This window comes from Hyalella azteca, unplaced genomic scaffold (genome assembly GCF_000764305.2).
Source record: "Hyalella azteca isolate HAZT.00-mixed unplaced genomic scaffold, Hazt_2.0.2 contig12030, whole genome shotgun sequence".
Lineage (NCBI taxonomy): Eukaryota > Metazoa > Arthropoda > Malacostraca > Amphipoda > Hyalellidae > Hyalella > Hyalella azteca.
Window position 1 is genome coordinate 312,265 of NW_025942000.1, and position 22,986 is coordinate 335,250.

Genomic DNA, 22,986 nt, shown 5'->3' on the forward strand with positions numbered 1-22,986 from the left:
GACGTGACATGTAATTGACAGCGATTTCACCTTGCTTCTAATTTCGAAGTCGCATTCCTAATATCAATATTTATGAATAAATTTTTAGTGGACAATTTTTTAGTGGAACCCCGTAACCTGAAATAAGTACCTTGATCCTCGGAACCTGAAATAAATTGCCCTAAACCTCGGAACCTGAAATAAAATACTCTGAACCTTGGAACCTGAAAAAATGCCCTGAACCTTGGAACATGAAATAAAATGCTCTGAACATGGAAACCTGAAAGTAATGCCCTGAACCTCGGAACAGGAAATAAAATACCCCGAACATTGGAACATGAAATAAAATGCTCTGGATCTCGAAACCTGAAATAAATGTCCTGAACCCCGGAACCTGAAATAAAATGCTCTGGACCTCGGAACCTGAAATAAATGCTCAGAACCTCGGAACCTGAAATAAAGTGCCTTGAACCTCGGAACCTGAAATAAAATGCATTGAACCTCGGAACCTGAAATAAAATGCCTTGAACCTCGGAACCTGAAATAAAATGCCCTGAACCTCGGAACCTGAAATAAAATGCCTTGAACCTCGGAACCTGAACTAAATGTCCTGAACCTCGGAACCTGGAATAAAATGTTCTGGACCTCGGAACCTGAAATAAAATGCCTTGAACCTCGGAACCTGAAATAAATGTCCTGAACCTCGGAACATGAAATAAAATGCCTTGAACCTCGGAACCTGAAATAAAATGCCTTGAACCTCGGAACCTGAAATAAAATGCCCTGAACCTCGGAACCTGAAAATTTCCTGAGCTTGGGAACCTGAAATAAATGCCTTGAACATTGATGCCTGAAATAAAATGCCAATTTTTATTAACTAGCTACCTATACAATTAGCGGCAATCAAGGATTTCAACAGTATCTTCACTAAAAATGGTTTCGATGAAGACATGCTGAACTTACAAGGCATTTTTTTGCTTTTCAATTCATGCATGATTAGCATAAAATTTAATTAAACTAATGATATGAGTAATTGCATCAATCATGCGTACAAAATTACTCTGGAAGTTGAATACCCTGTTCTTATGATTTATTCGGACAAAACTCGCTATATATTTAGGCACAACAAATTATAGCGCAAATCTGAGATTATGTTTCAGGTTTTTGTTTCTCAGTAATCGGCTCAAATGATTACCCAGAAGATAGTCTGTGTGTTTGGTCTCTGGGGCCTGTTATTGTTATTGTTATTAGTATAGACAAAAAATTATCTATAACAAAAAATCGAGTTAAAAATTATATCAAAAAATTCAAATCGAGTAGCCATGATGTAAGAATCCATTCACTTTAGTTACTCATCATCGGTACTCTAAATACCAGCATATCCCATTATCTGTGATACCTATGATACTTTCTGAAAGGCTTCATCTTGCACGTAGCAATCTTCCAGAAAGTTTCACGGAAAGTCTTGTTGAAGAACGTGTAGAAGAAAGGATTGACTGTAGAACTGATGTAGCCCAGCCAGGTTACAAAGCTCATGACATCACCCGGGATGTAGTTGGCACAGGCTGGACAGATGACGGTTAAGACGTTCATGATGAAGAATGGTGACCATAGCACCACAAACGTGAAGAACACCACACCTAGAACCTGCAACAGCACAAACACTTGCTAAATTATTTGAGAAACACAACTTTTAATAATTGATAATAAAATGTGTTAATAGGGACCTTCTCTCACATAATAGAAAACAGCTAAACTTAGTTGTCTTTCGCTATATTAATTTCAGCTTCCATGACTGTACCGTCTGGAGTGGCAGATTTACGAATTTTTAATTCAGCTTAACCAAGATTTGAATCGCGAGAAGGGTTTTTAAATTTATCAAATCGTCATTGAAAATTTGTCGCTCCAAAACTGAAACTGATTAATTATTCTCTTTACATTTTTGGTTCACTTGTGATAATTAAAGATAAGCGTTCACTTATAGCAGTTTATGATGCCAGTATTTCACAGGATCAAACCTTGGTGGCTTTTTGTTCCATCTTAATGTTCCTCCCATGACGTTTGGACGACGCCATCTTCAAGGGCGTTGTAGACTTGCACCTCCAGAGTTTGGTTGGCGTTGGGAGAACTCCTCGGGCGATGGAATCAGCTGGTGGATTACATCCATTGCCTCCATTGCGGCCTTCCATCACCACACATGGTTGTCGGTGGTGGTGATGTGGTGTGGTGGTCGTGAGAAGAGTATGGTGTACAGGAGTGTTGTTTGTGTTAGTGTTTGTTGCAGATGTACTGCCAGAGTCGGAGCTGTAGTTTGTGCCGAACTTGCGTATGACTCTTGTTACCGGGAGCCCGGATCTGCGATTGCGAGGTGAGAATGACGATGAGGTTAGTACCTTTGCTAGCACTCATGTACCGGGTCGATTTACTATCAATGAAGTCATGCATACTTATTACCATACTTTAATGAAAATTTTGCACACGTTTGAGAATCATTTAGTGATGATTAGGCATACCATCTGCACCATTTAATGACTATTTTACACACATTAGAGAATCGTTTAGTGATGATTAGGCAAATGAGGTGCATCAATTAGTGATGATTCTGTGTGGCTAGGAGCTTCATTTGTTGATGATAATGCAAACTTTGGATGATCATTTATGAAACGAATTTTTTCCGGCTCGAGGATCATGCTTAAATGGCAAGAAGTAAATATATGAAGCAAAAGAAGGAAAAAAAAATCTTGACACCAATTTAAGTGAATTATGTAACATACTTGAACAGAACTTTTTAGAACCTAAGTTAAACATTTTATCTTAGGGATATATTATTATAAAATATTAGTTTCGCATGAGCCTTAATTAGGATTCAAATTTTCCAGGTTTCTACTGTTGAGTATAAGCATTAAAATCTCTATTTCTAAAACATTCTATTGCTAAAAACTATCTACAATAAGCAATTCGTTTCACTCCACTTTGGGCTAATCTTATAAAATTTAATCTTCTATAAATCTTGTTTAATATAAAACTAGTTATCGTAACGTGAACGTTCATGATGAATTACCCGACCACGAGCATTGAACAAGTTTCCGACCAAAAATATAGAATCTTTGACAGAATATAAGTGAATTGGGCATTAACGGGGTAAGTGTCCAGCATTGGAGTGCCTTGATAAGAACGTTCAGCAAACATGGCTGAACTCGCACGTATTGGCGAGGCAAAGATTAGGAAAATTTTTTTCCGTCTGATTGAACGTGTCAGCCAATCTTTGACAACATGTCCAGCAAAATCCACCAATCACAGACGAGAAATCTGCCACCACGTGTACATAAGCCGCCATGTGTAATTTAATAAATGACATTTACTAGAGAGCATCGATCATGCATTAGCTTTCAAGGATAAAATTCTGTGGTTAAATTTGTCAGTAATAAATTGTGACAATTTTTCTAGCATTAAATAAAAAAGTAAACGTCGCGCTGAAGACTTGAGTGTTTTTCAGAGTGTTTTTTTTTTCACAAAGCGCTTTTCCGTTGTTCGATCATAAAGCGTAGAGAGTAAAGCGATACTAAAATTGCCGATAGTACAGTTCGAGTATCTGTCGTTAATTATTATTACTGATTGACGATAAAAAATTTATATGACTTTCATATGCAAGATCCTGAATAGAACACAGAAATGCATTTATTAATTTTTATTTTTTTTATATCTTCGTTTTGAAAATCGCAGCGAGACAATTACCAATTTGCAATTGATTCATTTATTTCCTCCACTGGTTTCATCTCTCAATTATTTTGAACATATTTTGATAAAAATTAATTAGAAAAATTAAATTACATAACATCAAACTCTTCAACTTTGATTTGTCTGATCTTCGCCACAGCTAGGAAGCGGGAACCAATCTTTAGCAGCACTATTCTAACCGTGACTACGAATATGAGCCTAAAAACTCAGAGTGTGCCTAAAAATCCTAGAGTGCTCTCAAAATTAAATCTTATGTTCACGCTAAACAAATGTTGCCCTCAAAGGGTTAATGTAGAATGTTTATCACACAGACCACAGCAAGTGTTCTGCCCAACACCTGTACCGACCCATTTAACAACATCTGTTGGACCGACAAACCAAACTCGTCTCCATGAACACCATCGGTGAACACTCTAAGCAGGAAATATGTTAATATGCTGCCGTACTTCACTATAATCTTTTATATATTTAATATTTTATTAAACAATTGTGTATTTGAAGCTTGGCGTCACGAATGCTTAAGGATCTGTTGGGGCACGTAATAGGTTACATATATCGTGGGGAGGGAAGAAAAAATTAGACCAGAAAGAGAGAAAAAAAGGAAAGGGAGGAAAAAATTGGACAAGAAAAGGAGGAAGAAAGGAAAGGGAGGAAGAAATTGGACCAGAAATTATGATAGGAGTAAAATAAAAATCTTTATAATAAAAATGATATGTTATTATTATTAAAATTGGTGATTCCTCGAATGATATTATTCGGAATAACAAGATTCCCAATTTGTATGAATAGCAGGACCGCGCAACGCCAGACAAACTGCTAGTATACTAAATTATGAGCAGATGTGCAGCCAAATGTTCATTTTAATGTGTATAGTACACATGTGCCCTTGAATTGCACGCTTCATAGCGTTGTCTTGCTGCGCACTATACAATGTATGTGTACGTGAGCTCTACATCAATTGAGAGCAATTTTCATCAGTTTTCTGAACTTGCATGTTAAAAGTATAGTAATATTAATAAAATACTATCCTAATGTTCATTTCGTTCCTCTCTGAACAAACTGATGATATTTAAGATGATAAAAAATTCTGCTTGCAATGAGAAGCTTGGTTAATTTTTTATTAGTTTAATTAATTAAATATAAGAAATATTTAAACTATGGCTCTTAGTTAACGCCAAAATTTGTTTGGTACATAAATTTCATGTAAACAAATGGAACTAAAACATTCTCTGCAGTATACGTCACAATCAGTTCCCTAGTTTTGCATAAACTTTAATATGTATGTAAAGTTTCAGCAGTCCAAGGTTGGGAGAACTTTTACCGATGTCGAACTTTTACCGATATCTGCATTCCACAACAAAATTATTGAGTAAAATCGTCCAAATGGTAACAAAATTTTCGTATGGTGCACTGACACTCCTTTTTAGCGCATTTTCTCATTTATCGAAAAATGCACTATTGTGTTCGCCATGTCCGTCCGTCCGTCTGTCTGTCCGTCTGTCCGTGACCTCAAGTTTTGTCTGATCTTCGCCACAGCTAGGAAGCGGGAATCAATCTTTAGCAGCACTATTCTAACCGTGACTACGAATATAAGCCTAAAAACTTAGAGTGTGCCTAAAAAGCCTAAAGTGCTCTCAACATTAATATTATCCTCACGCTAAACAAATGTTTAGCGTGAGGACTGTTACTCACTGCCGTGAGTACTGAGTTATATTTTTTCGAGCTATAATGGGTCAGAATGACTCACACAAGACCGAAAAGAGCATTGCTATTCGGACAATGTTTGCCTCATTTCTGTGTGTGAAGTGAACCCCATGACCTTTGTAGTTCATTCACGAGCCTCATGCGGGCTGTGTGCACGAATACGGCTGGTAAGATTGATTCCTGTTTTTCTTTCCTCATTTCAATCTTAGTAAATTGTGCGAAATATTTCTGTCCTAATTAATAGCTGTGGTAGGATTTAAAATTTGCCTAATAGTTTTGCTAATTAGGCTGAAGTGTGCTATTGTACATGTTCATCCACACGACCACTTTCATCGAACGTAACGATAGCTCAATAGTTGTATTCATGCATCATTAAAACTTGTTAAAACTCCATTTAAAACTGAAAGAGTTCAATTTGTCCGACATAAAAATTTGACGTAATACACATGGTGGAAAAATTATGCAGAATTTTAAATGTATTTTTTCATATTGAAACTGGCATCAAATGCGCGTTGAAAAGAAAAAAACAACTTCACAGGACATATGGTTTAGGAAGGCAGAAATATGACCTCATATGAAGTGTCATCCCCATGAAATATACATCCAAGGTCCCCATTGGAGAGAGAATATCCTTTTACCAGGTCCACCAACAGATCCTGCAAACTAGCGAGCATCCTCCCTCACCCGAGGTAGAGCCGATGAATAATGGGTTGTTGTGTCAGAGGAGGTTTTAAAAATGGTCAAGCTGGAGCGTCTAAACATTTTTTTAATGTGTCTTTTCCAAAGGAAAAAACGTTCCTAAAACTATGTGACGTCACTCATATCGTCTCTCATGAGAGTGACGATCACCTGATGAATAATCAAGTTAAGGAAAAATTAAATAAAATAAAGATTTATACGAATACCTGCATAAACGAGTCTACGAATAAAATGTTTTTGCAATGGAAAACCAATGAATATAAAACGGAACACGTAAAGAATGAACTTTAATCAAAATGTATGTAATAAAAATAAATGAATGAAAACAGAAACGTTTCACTCACCTCTGCACGAGCTTAGCCACCATCTCAGCCGTGGCCGTGCGACGTACACTTTCCTCTTGCCACGGCGACTCGAGACTGCCCAGGTCTGCACTGCCTGTTGTATTACAAAAAATACAGATTGACATGAAACATTAATGAGAAAAATATAGCTGCCTGTGACATGGAAGAGAAACAGGACTGCATGTGACATGGAAAAGAAACAGAGCTGCCTGTGACATGGAAAAGAAACAGAGCTGAACAGAGCTGCCTGTGACATGGAAGGGACACAGAGCTGCCTGTGACATGGAAGAGAAACAGAGCTGTCTGTTATATTGACATGCAACAGAGCTGCCTGTTACATGGACAAGAGATAGAGCTGCCTGTTACACTGACAAAAATTGAGTTGCTTCTTATAAATTGATTTGCATTGCCTTTTTTCGACCAGAAACAGAACTAAAAACGACAATGTACTGCAAAGGCGGTAGCAAATGTAGCTTATTGTTAGTACAGAGTGCCTCAGACAAGGCATAATTTGCGCCACGGCATAGTAATGAGGCTCGCTTGGATGCTCAGAGCTAAAGTCTGATCATTTACAGACGCCTGAAACTAGGCTTTGATAGTTACTGGGTGAGGTGAAAGTTTAGGAATAAGAAAGCACGCTTTGAATAAAGTGCTTCTATCAAGTCGTATGTAGAACGTATTGCTGCTGTAATGACAAGAAAACAGACAGTGAGGGAAGGATGGACATACAGTATATGCAATGAATTTTAGCTGCGATGGCAAATAAGGGAGAACATGAAGAAAACATTGAAACGTAGTTTCATTTTTTCGCGCCACTTGAAAATTAGCATCATGCTTTCCATTGCTTATTGGATGAGCGTAAAATGTCTGCAGAATTCTCCTTTTATGAGAAGAAGAAGCTCACTTAATTATTCATATTCAAATGAAGGCGAGTTCCTCACGGAATAATATTCAAGCTCTGAAATAACAGCCGAAGTCAACTCATTTGGGAGCCTTCAGGGAAAACTTCTGGCAAACGTTTGTAGAAATTGAGCATTTGATGAAAAAAACACGTCATGGGATGCAAATATATATGGAATAATATTATAATTATGGTTGTATGTATGCTAGAAGATAACTAGTCCGAGCAAGAATAAGTATATTGAAGTAGAAGGTTTTTTCCAGTCTCGGTTAAGCCAAGTTTTGACATGAATTTTTATAATTTGATGAAGACCCTGGAAATCGGAGTGTATTGCCCAATATAATTCAGCATTTGCTTTAATTTCATATTACAATACGGCAATAAAATATTCAGGCAAATAGTTTTCGTTGCATTTCTCTCTAAAATTTCATAGTGAATGTGGTAGAACAGACAATACCCTGAACAGACCCCAGAATGTCCCTGAACAGACAATACATTCACTTCATTTATCGTAGTAACCCAATGTATGCTATAAATTATCAAATTGGCAGCATAAAATTAAGACAATTAAGACATTAAATTGAGAATCGGAATATTACCTTGACCTGAAAATTTAATTGGAGGAAAAGATTGAAGGAAAGTATAGGAAGGATTGGAAGAATACGTATATAAAGTACAAATTTATCTCACTTGACCAATACAAACTGTTGATGTTGGGTCCACTCTTATTGATGTTGGGTCCCAACATATTGATGTTGGGTCCACTCTTTTCCTTTAATTTTTGCAATGTCTTGCTATTCTCTTACTATAAATACTTTTTCAGGTACAGAAATAAATATCAGGACACGTTTCTGCGCCAGGCTACAAACATGCACAATCCCACCAACGAATGCTACCAAATAATGATACGATTAAAGGTTGCGTGATTTGTACAATAAATAGTCATGTATTCTCTAATGTATAATAAATACTTATATAAATATCCTTATTAACTAGTCTTAATTTTCTCATAGCCTGGTCATAATATTCCCAAAACCTAGTCATAATTTTCTCATAAACTAGTCATAATTTTCTCATAACCTGGTCATAATTTTCTCGTAACCAAGTCATAATTTTCTCATAACCTAGTCATAATTTTCTCATAACCTTGTCATAATATTCTCATAACCTAGTTATAATTTTCTCATAACCTAGTCATAATTTTCTCATAACATAGTCATAATTTTCTCATAGCCTGGTCATAATTTTCTCATAACCTAGTCATAATTTTCTCATAACATAATCATAATTTTATCGTAACTTATTCATAATTTCATAATAACCTAGTCATAACTTCCTCATAACCTAGTCATAACTTCCTCATAACCTAGTCATAGTTTTCTCCCTAACCTAGTCATAATTTTCTCATAAGCTAATCATAGTTTTCTCATAACCTATTCATAATTTCATAATAAATAAAAGCAATATACTTACATTCGTCACTGCCGGCACCACAGCAAGGGGAACAACGGCTCCAGGTGGTGGTGCTGTCTTCGCTCGGAGATGCCCTCAGTGAGGGACGAGCGCAGGCAGCGCTACCCTCGTTATCGCGACCCTCGGTCGAGCCGCTCACGCGCTCGAACCCTTCCAAGAAAAACCTAAACAGAAAATAGTTATTTTTTCTAGATATGAGAATTTATTACTTGATATACCTTTGGGGGAATATGATAAGTGACGACTTTATAATCTTTCACACACTAGCGGCCAAGGCTAGAATGAGTTATGTATTATACAAATATAATATGAATAAATATTTATTCAATTATCAACTGTTATAATGAAGTATATAACTATTTGAATATTTTTTCCAAAAATCTTTCGGTTATAGTTTCTCAGATGAAAAGTAACTTCTAACGATTTCTTTTTAAAACAGAATAAAAATTTTCGCATTAATAGCGAAGTTCAAATTTCATTCACAATCTACTTCATTTAATGATTTAAAATTATACTATGTATAGTAGATTGTAATATTAAATAAAATTGAACTTAAATATAGTGCAAAATGTGGCCATTTTACCCTGACCTCGGAGCGCATGAGCAGGGCACCGCAACTGAGGTGCCGTTGAAGGTCGACGAGTCGCATTGATTATCGGCGTTCCCGTTACGTTCTTGACTCTTCCTCCTCCCCATAAAACTTTCTGTCACTTCACTTGGGTCACAAATTTTCTCAGAATCTTCCCTGTATTTGATGCTGGTCTTCGGGGAGTGTTTGGGGCTGACTGAACAGCTCGTAGTCGGGGATGTTTCCTCGTGCATCAAGAAAACGGGTTCTTGGATTTCAGAATTTTCGGAAATATGCATAGCATTCATCTCAGTTTTTATAAGACGTTCACATTCAGGGGATTGCATTGCATCGATTTGACCACTGGAAGAACTGATCACTATTTTTGGAGAGTCTTGTGCACATAATTTTTTAACGTGTGTGTACTTCACAGGCTGGAGTTTTTCGCTGTGACTTGAAGGCAGAACTGTCAATTCAACGCTCGGCACATCGTCATCAGACCGACTTGAGGTCGAAACATTCCTGGTTTTTATTTGTGCCTTCCTGATGCCAGCAGGAGATTGGTTACTGACAAACGAGTGCTGTACACTGCTTCTGTCAAACTGGGATTTCCCATCCACGAGAATGTCATCAGTTTCTTCGAGAACTTCTGACATCTCCCTCTGTCTCATGTCATCGGTGTGTAGATCACTCAAAGAACTACCCGTGGAGGCTCGGACACTTCCACTTGCTATGCATGAAGCTCGACACGAGAATTTTTTTCTTTTAACGGACTTTTGTGAGCCGAACCTACTTGCCTTGACGCCTTTCCTCTTGAGGAGCTCTGTCTTCTGGAAGGACAGCAAGCGCACCGTCAGAGCATACGTGGCAATCATGATGGTTAGGGGAATGTAGAAGCAAATTACGGAACCTATTATTTGGAACAGCGACGCTGGTATTTGACAGGTTCCGTGCGCGATTGTGGTCTTGGAGTCGGTGGCGTACATCAGAGAGAGAGGGAGAGAACAAGCCAAACTACAGCACCAAACCAGCACGAGTTTTAGAAGAACTCGGCGACACGTCTTGTTGCGGCCAAACTTCATTGGGTATCTGCAGGGTAATAAAGTTTCTTTAGTATGGCTTCTACGAAGATTATTTCGGAACAGATAATTAACTAGACCACGAAGTTTGCTGTGATTTTTATTAAGTACGATTATAGCGATATTGCCAAAAAATAGATGCGTGATTTACTGATTTACGGAATGTTTATTATTCGGCTCGACTTTGTGTTTAAACGTCCTTTGTATATCTGTTTTTGTATATATACGAGTATATCTAATATATTACAAGCGGTAAATGTCCAGCGAAAAGCTCCTAATGTTTTTTCCTACCAATTTAAAGTTAAAAGCATCGCTATGTATCCCACTTATTTGTCGAAAACCTTTGCATTTTTTATAAGCATTCGTTGCAAGACGCTCGGAAGGATGTCACATATATTTTAGTCCTGCCTGCAGAACTTCCGGCAACATCGAATTTCCTTAGAAATGTCGAAACTTGCGCCGTGAAATACAGATATATCCGCCCTGATTATAACAATAATAGTAGTAGCAATAATAATAATAATGATAATGATAATAAATACAATAATAATAACAGTAATAATAATAATATTAATAATAATAATAGTGATAACGATGATGAACATAATAATAATAGTGTGTGTACAAACGTCAGCAAGAAATAATTCCCAATGAAATCGATGTTTACTGAGGTTTAAATCTGAATCGAAACTCCGCCGTGTTGCTGACACAGAATTTATCCAGCAAAAAATCTGCTTGGATCTGTGCAATATTTTTCTTGCTGATCTCTGAAGGATTTCCCAGAATTTAGGATACGATATCGATGTTGACTGTCACTGAGGATAGCACGATTGTTATCCTGAGTAGGATTTATTTTGATGCTGGGCACGAAGAATCTCACTGCAAAATTTGTTTACTTTTTCACCTTAAAAGCATGTACAGTATATGGATGATTTTTTAAAGGTCCTTAAGTGTGTCATTATTCTTTAACATCCTACTCACTACCATATTGTGCAATAGTTTTCAAAATATATAAAAAAATGATGGTTGTTAGTAATTAGTATTTTTCAAAAGCTTTTTAATGACCTAATATGGAGCTCATGAGTCATATGGTGCAGAGGTGCACTCACCTCAGGGAGAGGAACCGGTCCACGGAGATGGTGCAGAGGTGCACTCACCTCAGGGAGAGGAACCGGTCCACGGAGATGGTGCAGAGGTGCACTCACCTCAGGGAGAGGAACCGGTCCACGGAGATGGTGCAGAGGTGCACTCACCTCAGGGAGAGGAACCGGTCCACGGAGATGGTGCAGAGGTGCATGATGGAGGCTGTGCAGAAGAGCACGTCCAAGCATATCCACGTGAGGCACAATTCCGAAGAGAACGGGAACCGGCCTGGATTATCGTGGAAGCAAAACGTGGTGCATAACAATTAATATTTTTACTTCTTAAAAAATTTTTTTCACAATAATTTCACTATTTGTTCGCGGCATAAAGAACATAATCGACGCAGGCGTGAGACGAAATTGTCGCAAAATTATAAATACTTTACATTTGTTTATATATATATAGGCAAAAATTTTGTTTTGAAACACCAAAGTGAGTATGAATTATCGTATAAATCGTATATTATTCAAGTTGTTGATATTCTTCCCTTGTAAAGTATTCTTATAGATGAAAGTGAAATATATGGTGTCCGTTTATTTTGTATGCTAGAGTATTTCTAGCTCAGGCTTGCTCGATGATCGCTTATGGCGTTTAGATTAAACGTTTTTTGTGTAATTAAGCGTTGCTCGCGCTGATACAATTTGCAGCTAAAAATTTGCTCAATAAATAAGTTTTGAATGGCACAAGGCAAGATTATGATCGGAAGAAAAATGTGCGTAAATGCTAACCGATTTAAGTTGTAAATTCTCAATTGAGTCGGTATTACATGGTACATGCCTATGAAAAAGAACAGTGTTCCCTACATAATTAAATAATTAGTGCAATAAATCTTCGGTAATTTCCAAATTAGATTCTTTTCCCGAGCTGCATAAAAGCGATGCAATTAACGGAAGGAATCGTTTGTTTAGGGAAATCAAGGAAAGTTCAACTGAGACTCAAAAAAGATTTCAATAGATTTGATCCATAAGATCAGTTTTGAGAGATTTTCTGTAAGCAAGTCCAAACATTTGCAAGAATCGGAAACAGGCCAGACTTGTCCTTCAACATACAGTATGTATATATAATATAAAACATATTTAATATTTCTATACTGTAATAGACCGTTGTATAGACTGCCAAGAAGGAAAACTTTCCGCATCTTCTAAATTTGGACAACATTCTTTTTTAGCGCATTTTCTCATTTATGGAAAAAATGCACTATTGTGCTCGCCATGTCCGTCTGTCTGTCAGTCTGTCTGTCTGCCCGTCCGTCGGTCCGTCCGTCCATGACCTCAAGTTTTCGTCGACGAGAAAATGCGCTCTCTATCACTCACTAGCTGCAGTGAGTACTGAGTTATATTTTTTTAGTTAGTATTTTTCATTTCTCAGACACAAAACTCCGGAATGTTCAAGTAAGTCGCCATTTGGCGCCTGACTTTATTTGAGAGGCAAAATTTGGCGCTTCATCGCTGACAAAAAAAAAATCATTTGGAGATCGGAAAGCTTGTGGTTTGTTACTGCATTAGAAATGCGTTATTTTATTCAAGGCCAAATTGTGCATCGTTTATGTGGGATTATTTAGGAAAGCAGCGAGAGTTTGAATGCAAATTAATACCTTTATTCTGGCGACGTCAGATAAAATTTCTTTGGGTGTTATTTTGGGTGACAGGCGGTAAGCTGTTCAGAAATGTACATAGCAGTTGAATTTTACTTGATTATATATTTTCCACTCTTGGTTGAGAAAATTAATGTAAAACGGCATTGAAATGAACACGATTGAGGGTAAGTCACTCTTAGTAATTGATCATACAAAATTAATGCTTGAATTGAGGGCATACCCAAATAACCACATCAATATCAATTAGGAATTGGATGTCACTCAATGAGCGCTCAATCTCAGTAACGGCTTAATTATTTTTAAAAAATGCAAATGTTGCATTTCCAGATCAAAATACTAGAAGCGACAGCTATTCACAGCGGCGAGATTCGTATAAAACATTAACACCTTCAAGTCGATAGAAGCGAATCAATGCAGGTAATTGGCTGCTGTCGGTGATTGGCTAATGAAAGAGTGTGAAAATTGACGTTCCGCCATGATGGTTTCCTTCAAGTCTTTGAAAATCAGTCAAAACGAAACAAACACGTACTATTTTCATGTAAAAATATTATTTGATCGTGATTTCAAAGTTTTATTTTATCAGGAATGAAATCCCGAAGAAGAATATGTAATGAATTTCGTAACCAAGCACAAGACAGTCAAAGTCCAAATATCGTGCATGAGAAGCGTATCAATGATAGCAGAGCTCTCACTTATGCCAACGTTTCTAAATGTGTCATATTCCACAATGTATAAAATTCGCCGGTAGAACGCACCATAAATTACATTAATATAATTTAGATGATCTGTAGGGAGGTACGAATGCGTTATTTCAATTATTCTAAGTTGAAGAATAATAAAGAAAATCTCTTGACGCGGTCACGGAACACGCCGAGGTATTGCGTGTTGCGTGTTTGTCCGCTAGATGGCGATAAGTAAACTCTACCCGAGGGTAAGTTGCCGTCACGCGATCACATGATGTTGTGTTGTGGGGACATGCGAAATTTTCTTGAGCCGCCATATGAAGTTTCTGAAATGTGCGTGCAAGACTAATTTCTTTTTAACGATATTTTCGTAAATCATGAATCAATTGGAGACGCGGTTGGCATCCTCAGTTTGAAATATAATTTTTTTATACCACTTCGGTGTTCGTGTATTTCATTCATCGATTTTTGTACGCATAAGTATAGGGGAATGGTTGCTATTTCATTGCTTGAATTTGACGAGTAAATTCCGTGGAAATTGGGCATTATGAATTTACGTCATGAAAAATGAAGACTATGTAGGATAGAGCTAGCTGATAGCGTTCAGATACCATAACCATCTTAGTTCTTATTATCTGTTATTATTTTGCACACCTACTTTAACTTCGGCCATATTATAAAAATATCTTCAGCTGCACATTATGTATTAAATATTGAAAAAAATTAATATTCATGGGCAATCATAGGCACTTCATCATAAAAAAATTCAGTAGGCCTGCATTTCTTAGGTTAATTTGCATGATGATGGAAATTGGTGAAAATGTCAAAGAAATTTGTATAGATTTATTTGAAGCTAGAGAACCTGGGAGCTGAATGTATGTTTTGAGTCGTACTCGATCAATTAATAACGATTTAGAAATACTGATTGGCTGATTTAGTAGTGCCCTACTACTAAATCCTAATTAAATATTTAATGCTCTAATGAATTTATTTCACCATATATATCCTTGACCCAATTGACAGCTATTGGATTCAGATAATAAAATAATCCATAAATTTTTAACTTGCTTAACTTCCTGCAGCATTAAATTTAACTCACTAAGCGATGACTGTAAGATCACGGAAATTCCGTCGTCCTGAGCAGTCACGGAAAGTCGCTGATGACTTCAATTTAAACTTAAACGGTCATAGCGTCATTGATCGGCCTCTACAATCGCACGCGGAAGCCTCGCGTCTTTTGTTTGCGAGAGCTAAGCCTGCCCTCGGTGAATAGCTGAGGCGTTATGGCTTCTGCCAGCGATAACGCTTGCCATCTGCAACGCTTTCGTCCTAACGCTTGCCATCTGCAGCGCTTTTGTCCTAACGCTTGCCATCTGCAACGCTTTTGTCCTAACGCTTGCCATCTGCAACTCTTTTGTCATAACGCTTGCCNAACGCTTGCCATCTGCAACGATTTTATCCTAAAGCTTGCCATCTGCAGCTATTTTGTCCCAACGCTTGCCATCTGCAGCTATTTTGTCCTAACGCTTACCATCTGCAACCATTTTGTCCTAACGCTTGCCATCTGCAACGATTGTGTTTCAACACTTGCCATCTGCAATGATTTTGTCCTAATTCAATTTCAGTGGGCATGAAGCAGAAGCGGTTTTCATGCATGTGAGAAGTGATGCCCGAAATTGAAAAAATTGGATCAATAGAAAAATTGTATGTATCTATAGATTTGTTTAATAACTTTTGTGTACACTAATACGCAAGCAAATAAATGAATTAGAGCAAATTACATTATACTTCACACGCACAAAAGATGCCAATAATAGGAACCGAGAAAGATCATCTCTAACATTAGCATACACGCTCAATGTATAGAAATTTGAACCATGGATAGCTGAAAATATGTAAGAAACAGTAAAATATTCGCCTCCGTAATTCAAAACGAAGAACAGAGAAAATGAACACCATTATTGTTCAAATGGCTTAGATTTTAATTTATTTTTGAAGTTCACAGCTAATGAAGTTAAATAATTTCAACCTGAAAAAATCAATTAAAAAAATGAAAACGGTAAAATTTTAATTCTAGTAAAAACTTCCAATTATCTAAATTAAAAAATTGTGCAAGTAAATCCCGCGCTGGACTTCCTAATGCGATAAACGAGGAGGATACAAACATTATATGTAATAAGTTCAGTGATATTTCTTGTGCCTCACTCGTCGATGACCATGAAATAACAATAATATATTTCTTAAAACCCTCAGATGCCCATAATATCATGTTAACACGTCACTCTCCCCGATATTATTAAAATTAAGAACACGTCACTCACCGCTATCATTAAAATTAAGAACACGTCACTCACCGCTATCATTTAAATTAAGAACACGTCACTCACCGCTATCATTAAAATTAAGAACACGTCACTCACCGCTATCATTTAAATTAAGAACACGTCACTCACCGATGGTGAGCTCGACGATGGCAAAAGGCATGACGAGGACGGCGACCATGAGGTCGGTGACGGCCAAGGACATGAGGAAATAGTTGGTCATATTTTGCAGTCGTCGTTCCCAGGAAATAGCCATTATAACGAACACGTTGCCCAGTGCCGTTAATAACAGAATCAATATGGCCGCCAAGCCCCACCAACTTGCGTGCAGCCAGATCTCCTCCGTGAAATCTGACAGCTTCTTCGGCAGGAGTTCATCAGTGAAGTTGAACAATGAAGAAATGTTGGATGAGAATACAGAGCTGTTGGATGAGCCAAAGTCGAGCAGGGATGACTCAAATCGAAAGGGTAAATCTTCGGAGGCATCGAGATTCGAAGAATTTATCCTGTCTTTTGTTAAAAAGGCTGGGCCGGATTGTAACGAATTGTTTGGTACTTTTAATATATCCACGGTGTAGCTATCGCTAGCCAACGCCGGATTCTCAACAGAAGACATTTCAGTCACATCTTTAGCGACATTTTTAGGTCTACAAAGAAATATTCCAGATGCTTATTGCCACTTGATGAAAGACAATCCAATATTGTTAATCTTCAAATAATGCTCAGTTTCGTAGTTTAAAATTAGCGAAATATGAAAATTTGAATTTGATACTGATCTACTTTTGGTACATGTTTATTTTATCATGAAATTTTTATATTTTTCCGTCATTTTAAATTTAATGTAAGAAATCGCTATTATTTATTCAGGTTTACTGTCTTCGATAGACCCGACGCACCAAATCTGCGAAACCAGTTCTTCCTCGCGCAAATTTCACGTCGCACTTTCGCTGTTGGCTCATAATTTATGCCAATATCTTCGTCCTTCCAGGGCTTTTAGTTCTCTCTATTATCGTTTATCACAACTGCACATCATCACATTATTAATTCACTATACACTGGAAGATATAATATATTCTATTGGGATGAATCTACGACTGTCGTTGATAAGGTCACAGGAAGTCCCGTACATTATCTCTTCAGTATTTCCTCGCTTGACTCACTCGCGCTAATGCAAGTCGCGGCTTCAAAGAACATTTCTGAAACGAAATTTAAATTAAATTTAATTGTGATGAAAAGACGGCTTTGGGTCCCATCAGCCTTCAGGTATTATGAGCATACCTAGGTGACATGGATTGGAATTGCGACTACGACGTAGACTATGGCATAGACTATGGCATAGACTATGGCATAGACTATGGCATAAACTATGACATAGACTATGACATAGACTATGTCATAGACTATGACATAGACTATGACATAGACTATGACATAGACTATGACATAGACTATGACATAGACTATTGCATAGACTACGGCAAAGCTAAACTGACAACTCAACCCAGACAAGAAAATGTGATTCGTGCGAATTTTACTCCGTAAGTTAAGATAAAAGAAAACCTGCAATGAGTCCACAAGACTCCACATGCTCCATTTGATAGACAACGAAGCAAAATTAAATATATTTCCCTTTATATCTGTTACGCATAACATTACTCATATATATCTTAGCATTATTATTTTACACATAAAATTATGACTTTTTTATATTTTAAATTTTATAGCCATTTTCGTAAGAAATTTAAATAACTATTTTGTGTTGTTGGAGATATCCATCAGTAATGTTTCAGAAAAATTTCAAATATAATGAATTCATCCACGGGGCTGCGGCCACTCTAATATTATGTCGTCCACGGAGCTGCGGCCACTCTAATATTATGTCGTCCACGGTGCTGCGGCCACTCTAATATTATGTCGTCCACGGTGCTGCGGCCACTCTAATATTATGTCGTCCACGGTGCTGCGGTCACTCTAATATTATACAAATCATATCAACTATTAATCCGAGTTATATGATTAACAAGAGAAGAAAATTATGTAGGAAACAATAAAGATTAATGATCAGCACAAGTCCGTACATTGAAATGATTGAAGCGAGCTTGTATAAACGACTTCGATGAGTAATATTAATGAGTTAAACGATCATGAATGATGACTGGATGACCGGCAGGAGGAAAATTGTCCTGAATAATGAATTATGAGGATAACTTTCTTGCGAATTTACTTTAACTTTCAAAAAACCTTATATCCACCCATGCTCCTCTTCCACTATTAAATAACTTTATAAAATATTTACGTATTCTATGATTTTTATTGGAAAATATATCTTAAACCATTATTGGACCATTATTATCGTAGATAAAATATAATGTATCAACATCTATATATTTTTAACATGATATTCACCAGTCAGACGCGTGCAAACTCTCAAGAAGTCGTTTGTTCTGGGAGGGTATCATTAATTTCAGATGAATTTCGCTGGTTATTCTTCCAAATATGAATATTTGGAACAATAACCAAGAATTGAGATGTAGAGCTATTGCTGGTCTAGATAATACTACGCCTGCCACCGAGAATTGCTGTTTTCGGTCGATCTTACTTCCATTATCAGTGGCTTGGCCACAAATTTCATGTTCAAATAAATTATGCAGCCTAAATGGGCGATTGATTTTATCGACCGCCACCACAAAACTGCAGAATACTTCTACTGAACAATTTATCGTTATTTTTATCGATCAAATGAAAATGGTAAATTTTACAATTATTCGCTGTCGATGTTGCAGAAATTTTATCGTGTTTGGAAGCTTGAGTTGCCATTGTACGCGTAATGGTGTACTTATAATGGTCACCATAACTAACAGGCAACAACATTCCTGTACTTCACCATACTCACAATTCCATATCACCGAAATGTGTCACCAAAAACATCACTATACATCATTCCATCACATCGTATCTGACACTCTCACGCACTCGTACAAAACACAGCAACAATATTTTCGTCTTCAACTCCGACAGAGAATCTTTTACGTCCAACCACAACGATTTTTTTGTCCCATACCGGATTGTCCTGGATAAAACGTCCACTTAAGCGAATATTATCCTTATATTTGTACACAGATCGTACATAGATCGTGTAACAGTATATTCGTTTACAGATCGTATGATGTCCATTCGTTTCTTATTGCGGATGAGAACGGGTTTACCGCCACAGCAGTTCCCAGCGTAAAGTGATACGCTGAGATATTCACAACGAATTGAGTGATACGCTGTTACGAATGAGTGTTGCTATGGACGGTACATAAATAATCTATATAATACAGGACAATTGATACGTGGTATTGTGTGAATAGTTTCACAACGTATCAATTCATACGTGGAGTTGTGTGAATAGTAGCTCAACGTGTTGCTGTATGAATGCTGCCACATATGTTCACAACGTTCGCCGCCGTTCACATTGTAGAAACAATCGTTTATTCAAGTGCCTCATCAGCCTGCCTCTACATCGCCTCTATATATGTCTCGTAGCCATATTAGTCATCTAATTATGTAATTAAGTAGTCGGCAAACTGTCCTTATTGCATACTAAATTTTCGGCTGAATTATTTTGACACGCAATAGCAATCATCATCGTTCTAACCTCAAAGAATACAGAAGCACTCAGCCGAACAACGGCCTATGGAAATAAAAACTTAGTTTTCTATTAAATTATGATGTCTAACTTATCATTCGATTTCCTTTGTAATTTTTGGTTAATTTCCAAGCTAAGCAAACTAATGATATGAATACTTAATAGAAACTGAAATTTCAGTTTTGTTAGACTTTTCACCTCAAATGACGAAATTAATCTTATTGAAATTCTGGTCAAGAGACAAGCATACATATTTTTAATAATTTCGAATAGATTTGTGTGTGCTGCGAGTCCTTCGGTTATTATTTATTTAATACATATTGCAATAATATTGTAATAACTCATGTTAATAAGCTTATTCTGAGAAGATTTTAATCATTCACAGCGGCCAACATTCGCAGTGTAATGCGACAATTTCCGATAACTTTGTATATTTGTTTATTTTCTAACGCAATTATAATCTTTTGTTTTATTTTGAGCTTTATGGCTCCTCATAACTTTAATAATAAGCTTATTTACCCCTCAAACCATCTCAAAAATCATCACACCTCGCAAAGCATCACACCTCACAATCAATCACTCCTTACAAACGTCAAACCGCACAAATAAACACACCTCACAAACCATCACACCTCACAAACCATCACACCTCACACACCATCAAACCTCANCACAATACCTCACAATATCTCAGAATACCTCAGAATACCTCACAATACCTTACAATACCTCAAAATACCTCACAATACCTCACAATACCTCACAATGCCTCACAATACCTCACAATGCCTCACAATACCTCACACGCATTCTTTTACAAACCCCGGCAGTTGAGACCACAAATGTCTTTATCTTAGCACGTATACTTAACTTAGCGTAACTTATTATTTTACGACGTTAAAATTTGCCATTCACTTAACGAATTCTAGTTTGCACAATACTTGCAAATTCCGATTAGAATATCATAGTTGTCGCTCTTTGACAATTATTTCTTGTAATTTCAGGGTTTGTTCGGTTTAAAATCAAATTAAATTATTGAAGCGAGAGTTTTATAAACTTCGATGGGTTGGTTAGGAGGTTTAATTTTGGTTAACAGATGGAGCAAAGGACTGTGCACATTATATTTCATTTTATAATGTTTGTGCATGTATACATAATTATACAATCATGGGATACAATTATACATTATTTTGCAAGTAGCTGACTTACATCGAATGTTAAGAAGAAAAAATTTCTGTCAAAGTTTGGATATTTCTAATTTAGACTCTCATTTGTTACACGAAGTAAAACAGATAATGTTAGTGTGAAGGTTGTAAGAGAAACAATGTAGCCCTGAAATTATTTTAGAAGCCGAACTTTTTCAACATTTCAGTTCTACATCGCATTTGTGAACTATTGTTCTGTCGTGAGCACAATGGTAAACTGATAATATGAGATCAATGATAAATGGCAACGTATTTGCATGACCTGCTAAATGTTTACAGTGTATGCTGCGCATGTATTGTACTCAGCGTATGTACCCACCACATAAATCCATACACCTCCACGTACACCCCACATGTTCGACAACATCCACATGCACCGCATAAGTTCATGCACCTCCTTATGTACCCCAAATTTGTCCAATTTGTCCAGCTCCACCTGCACGGCATAAGTTCATCCACCTCCTTATGTACCCCAAATTTGTCCAATTTGTCCAGCTCCACCTGGCTGCACCACAGAAGTTCATCCACCTCCTTATGTACCCCAAATGTTGGTCCACCTCCACATGCTCCCATTAAGTTTTAAGTATGTAGGCCGGCTCTGAGATCAGCTCGCTCTACATTTTCGTAGTCAGAAGTTGGTCATGAGTAAACATGAGTATACAGATGTGGTCATTATGTGTGTTTGAACAAATGTTCAGTCATGACTCACCGCAGCATGTGTCAAACCTCAGCTAGAAACAGACCACATTAATGTCCCGACATATCATTAAACACATGCACAATAAATAGCTGGTTATATATTTATATATATTTTCTTCTAAATATATTTTACTAGAACGGGCTTCAAAAATATTCTCAAGATTTAAATTTACTTTGTAAATTTACAAAGTAAATAACAAAGTAAATTATAATAAAATTCTGTTGAACAAGGATTGATTATGGGCTTACATATATTTTTAAACTAATTATTTGAAGTCAAACTCTTATATGACAAATAAAAACTGAATATTATAGCACCGGAAAATTTAGCCGAAATAAAAGTCCATCAATAAAATATAGTCAGTAGAATAATGTTACTGTATTACGAATTGCATTTTCTATTAACTCGATCACAAGGAGATCGATTAATAAAGCGTAGCAGCTGCTTGGATTCATGAAAAGATCCTTTAATTGTGATGCACTTAGCCTCCGATAACCCACCGATAATTTAAAATCCGCGCCGCCTCCGATAATCCATTATTAATTTATAATCCGTCCGGCCTACGATAACCCACCGATAATTTATAATCCGCCCGGCCTCCAATAACCCACCAATAATTTAAAATCCGCGCCGCCTCCGATAATCCATTAATAATTTATAATAAATTCTGACTCCTATAACCCATCGATAATTTGAAACCGCGCAGCCTCCGATAACCCGCCTAAAATTTACAGTGCAGCATGAGCCTGCGTCATATGTTCAGGCAGCGGCGCGATCTATGCATGCAAAACGGGAGTCCCGTGACAGGATATTTGATGTGGCGTGTGAATTTGATGTGGCGCTGGGGATATTTTATGTAGCGCTGGGGATATTGATGTGGCGCTGGGGATATTTGATGTGGCGCTGGGGATATTTGATGTGGCGCTGGGGATATTTGATGTGGCGCTGGGGATATTTGATGTGACGCTGGGGATATTTGAAGTAGCGCTGGGGATATTTGATGNAGTGGTCACCTCTGCATCTGCAAATCTCTGTCCAGTGGTCACCTCTGCATCTGCAAATCTCTGTCCAGTGGTCACCTCTGCATCTGCAAATCTCTGTCCAGTGGTCACCTCTGCATCTGCAAATCTCTGTCCAGTGGTCACCTCTGCATCTGCAAATCTCTGTCCAGTGGTCACCTCTGCATCTGCAAATCTCTGTCCAGTGGTCACCTCTGCATCT

General features: G+C 37.2%; 1 protein-coding gene across 1 annotated transcript; it reads right to left on the bottom strand.

Moving 5' to 3' along the window:
- Window positions 1-505: 505 nt before the first annotated feature.
- LOC108671959 lies at window positions 506-17,048 on the bottom strand. Its single transcript, XM_018159560.2, has 7 exons — window positions 16,362-17,048; window positions 11,739-11,856; window positions 9,428-10,495; window positions 8,839-9,002; window positions 6,465-6,558; window positions 1,998-2,334; window positions 506-1,626 (listed from the first exon to the last, which is right to left on the bottom strand). The coding sequence occupies exons 1-7, from the start codon at window positions 16,843-16,845 to the stop codon at window positions 1,366-1,368; spliced, it is 2,526 nt and encodes an 841-aa protein (XP_018015049.1). The 5' UTR covers window positions 16,846-17,048; the 3' UTR covers window positions 506-1,365.
- Window positions 17,049-22,986: the final 5,938 nt, after the last annotated feature.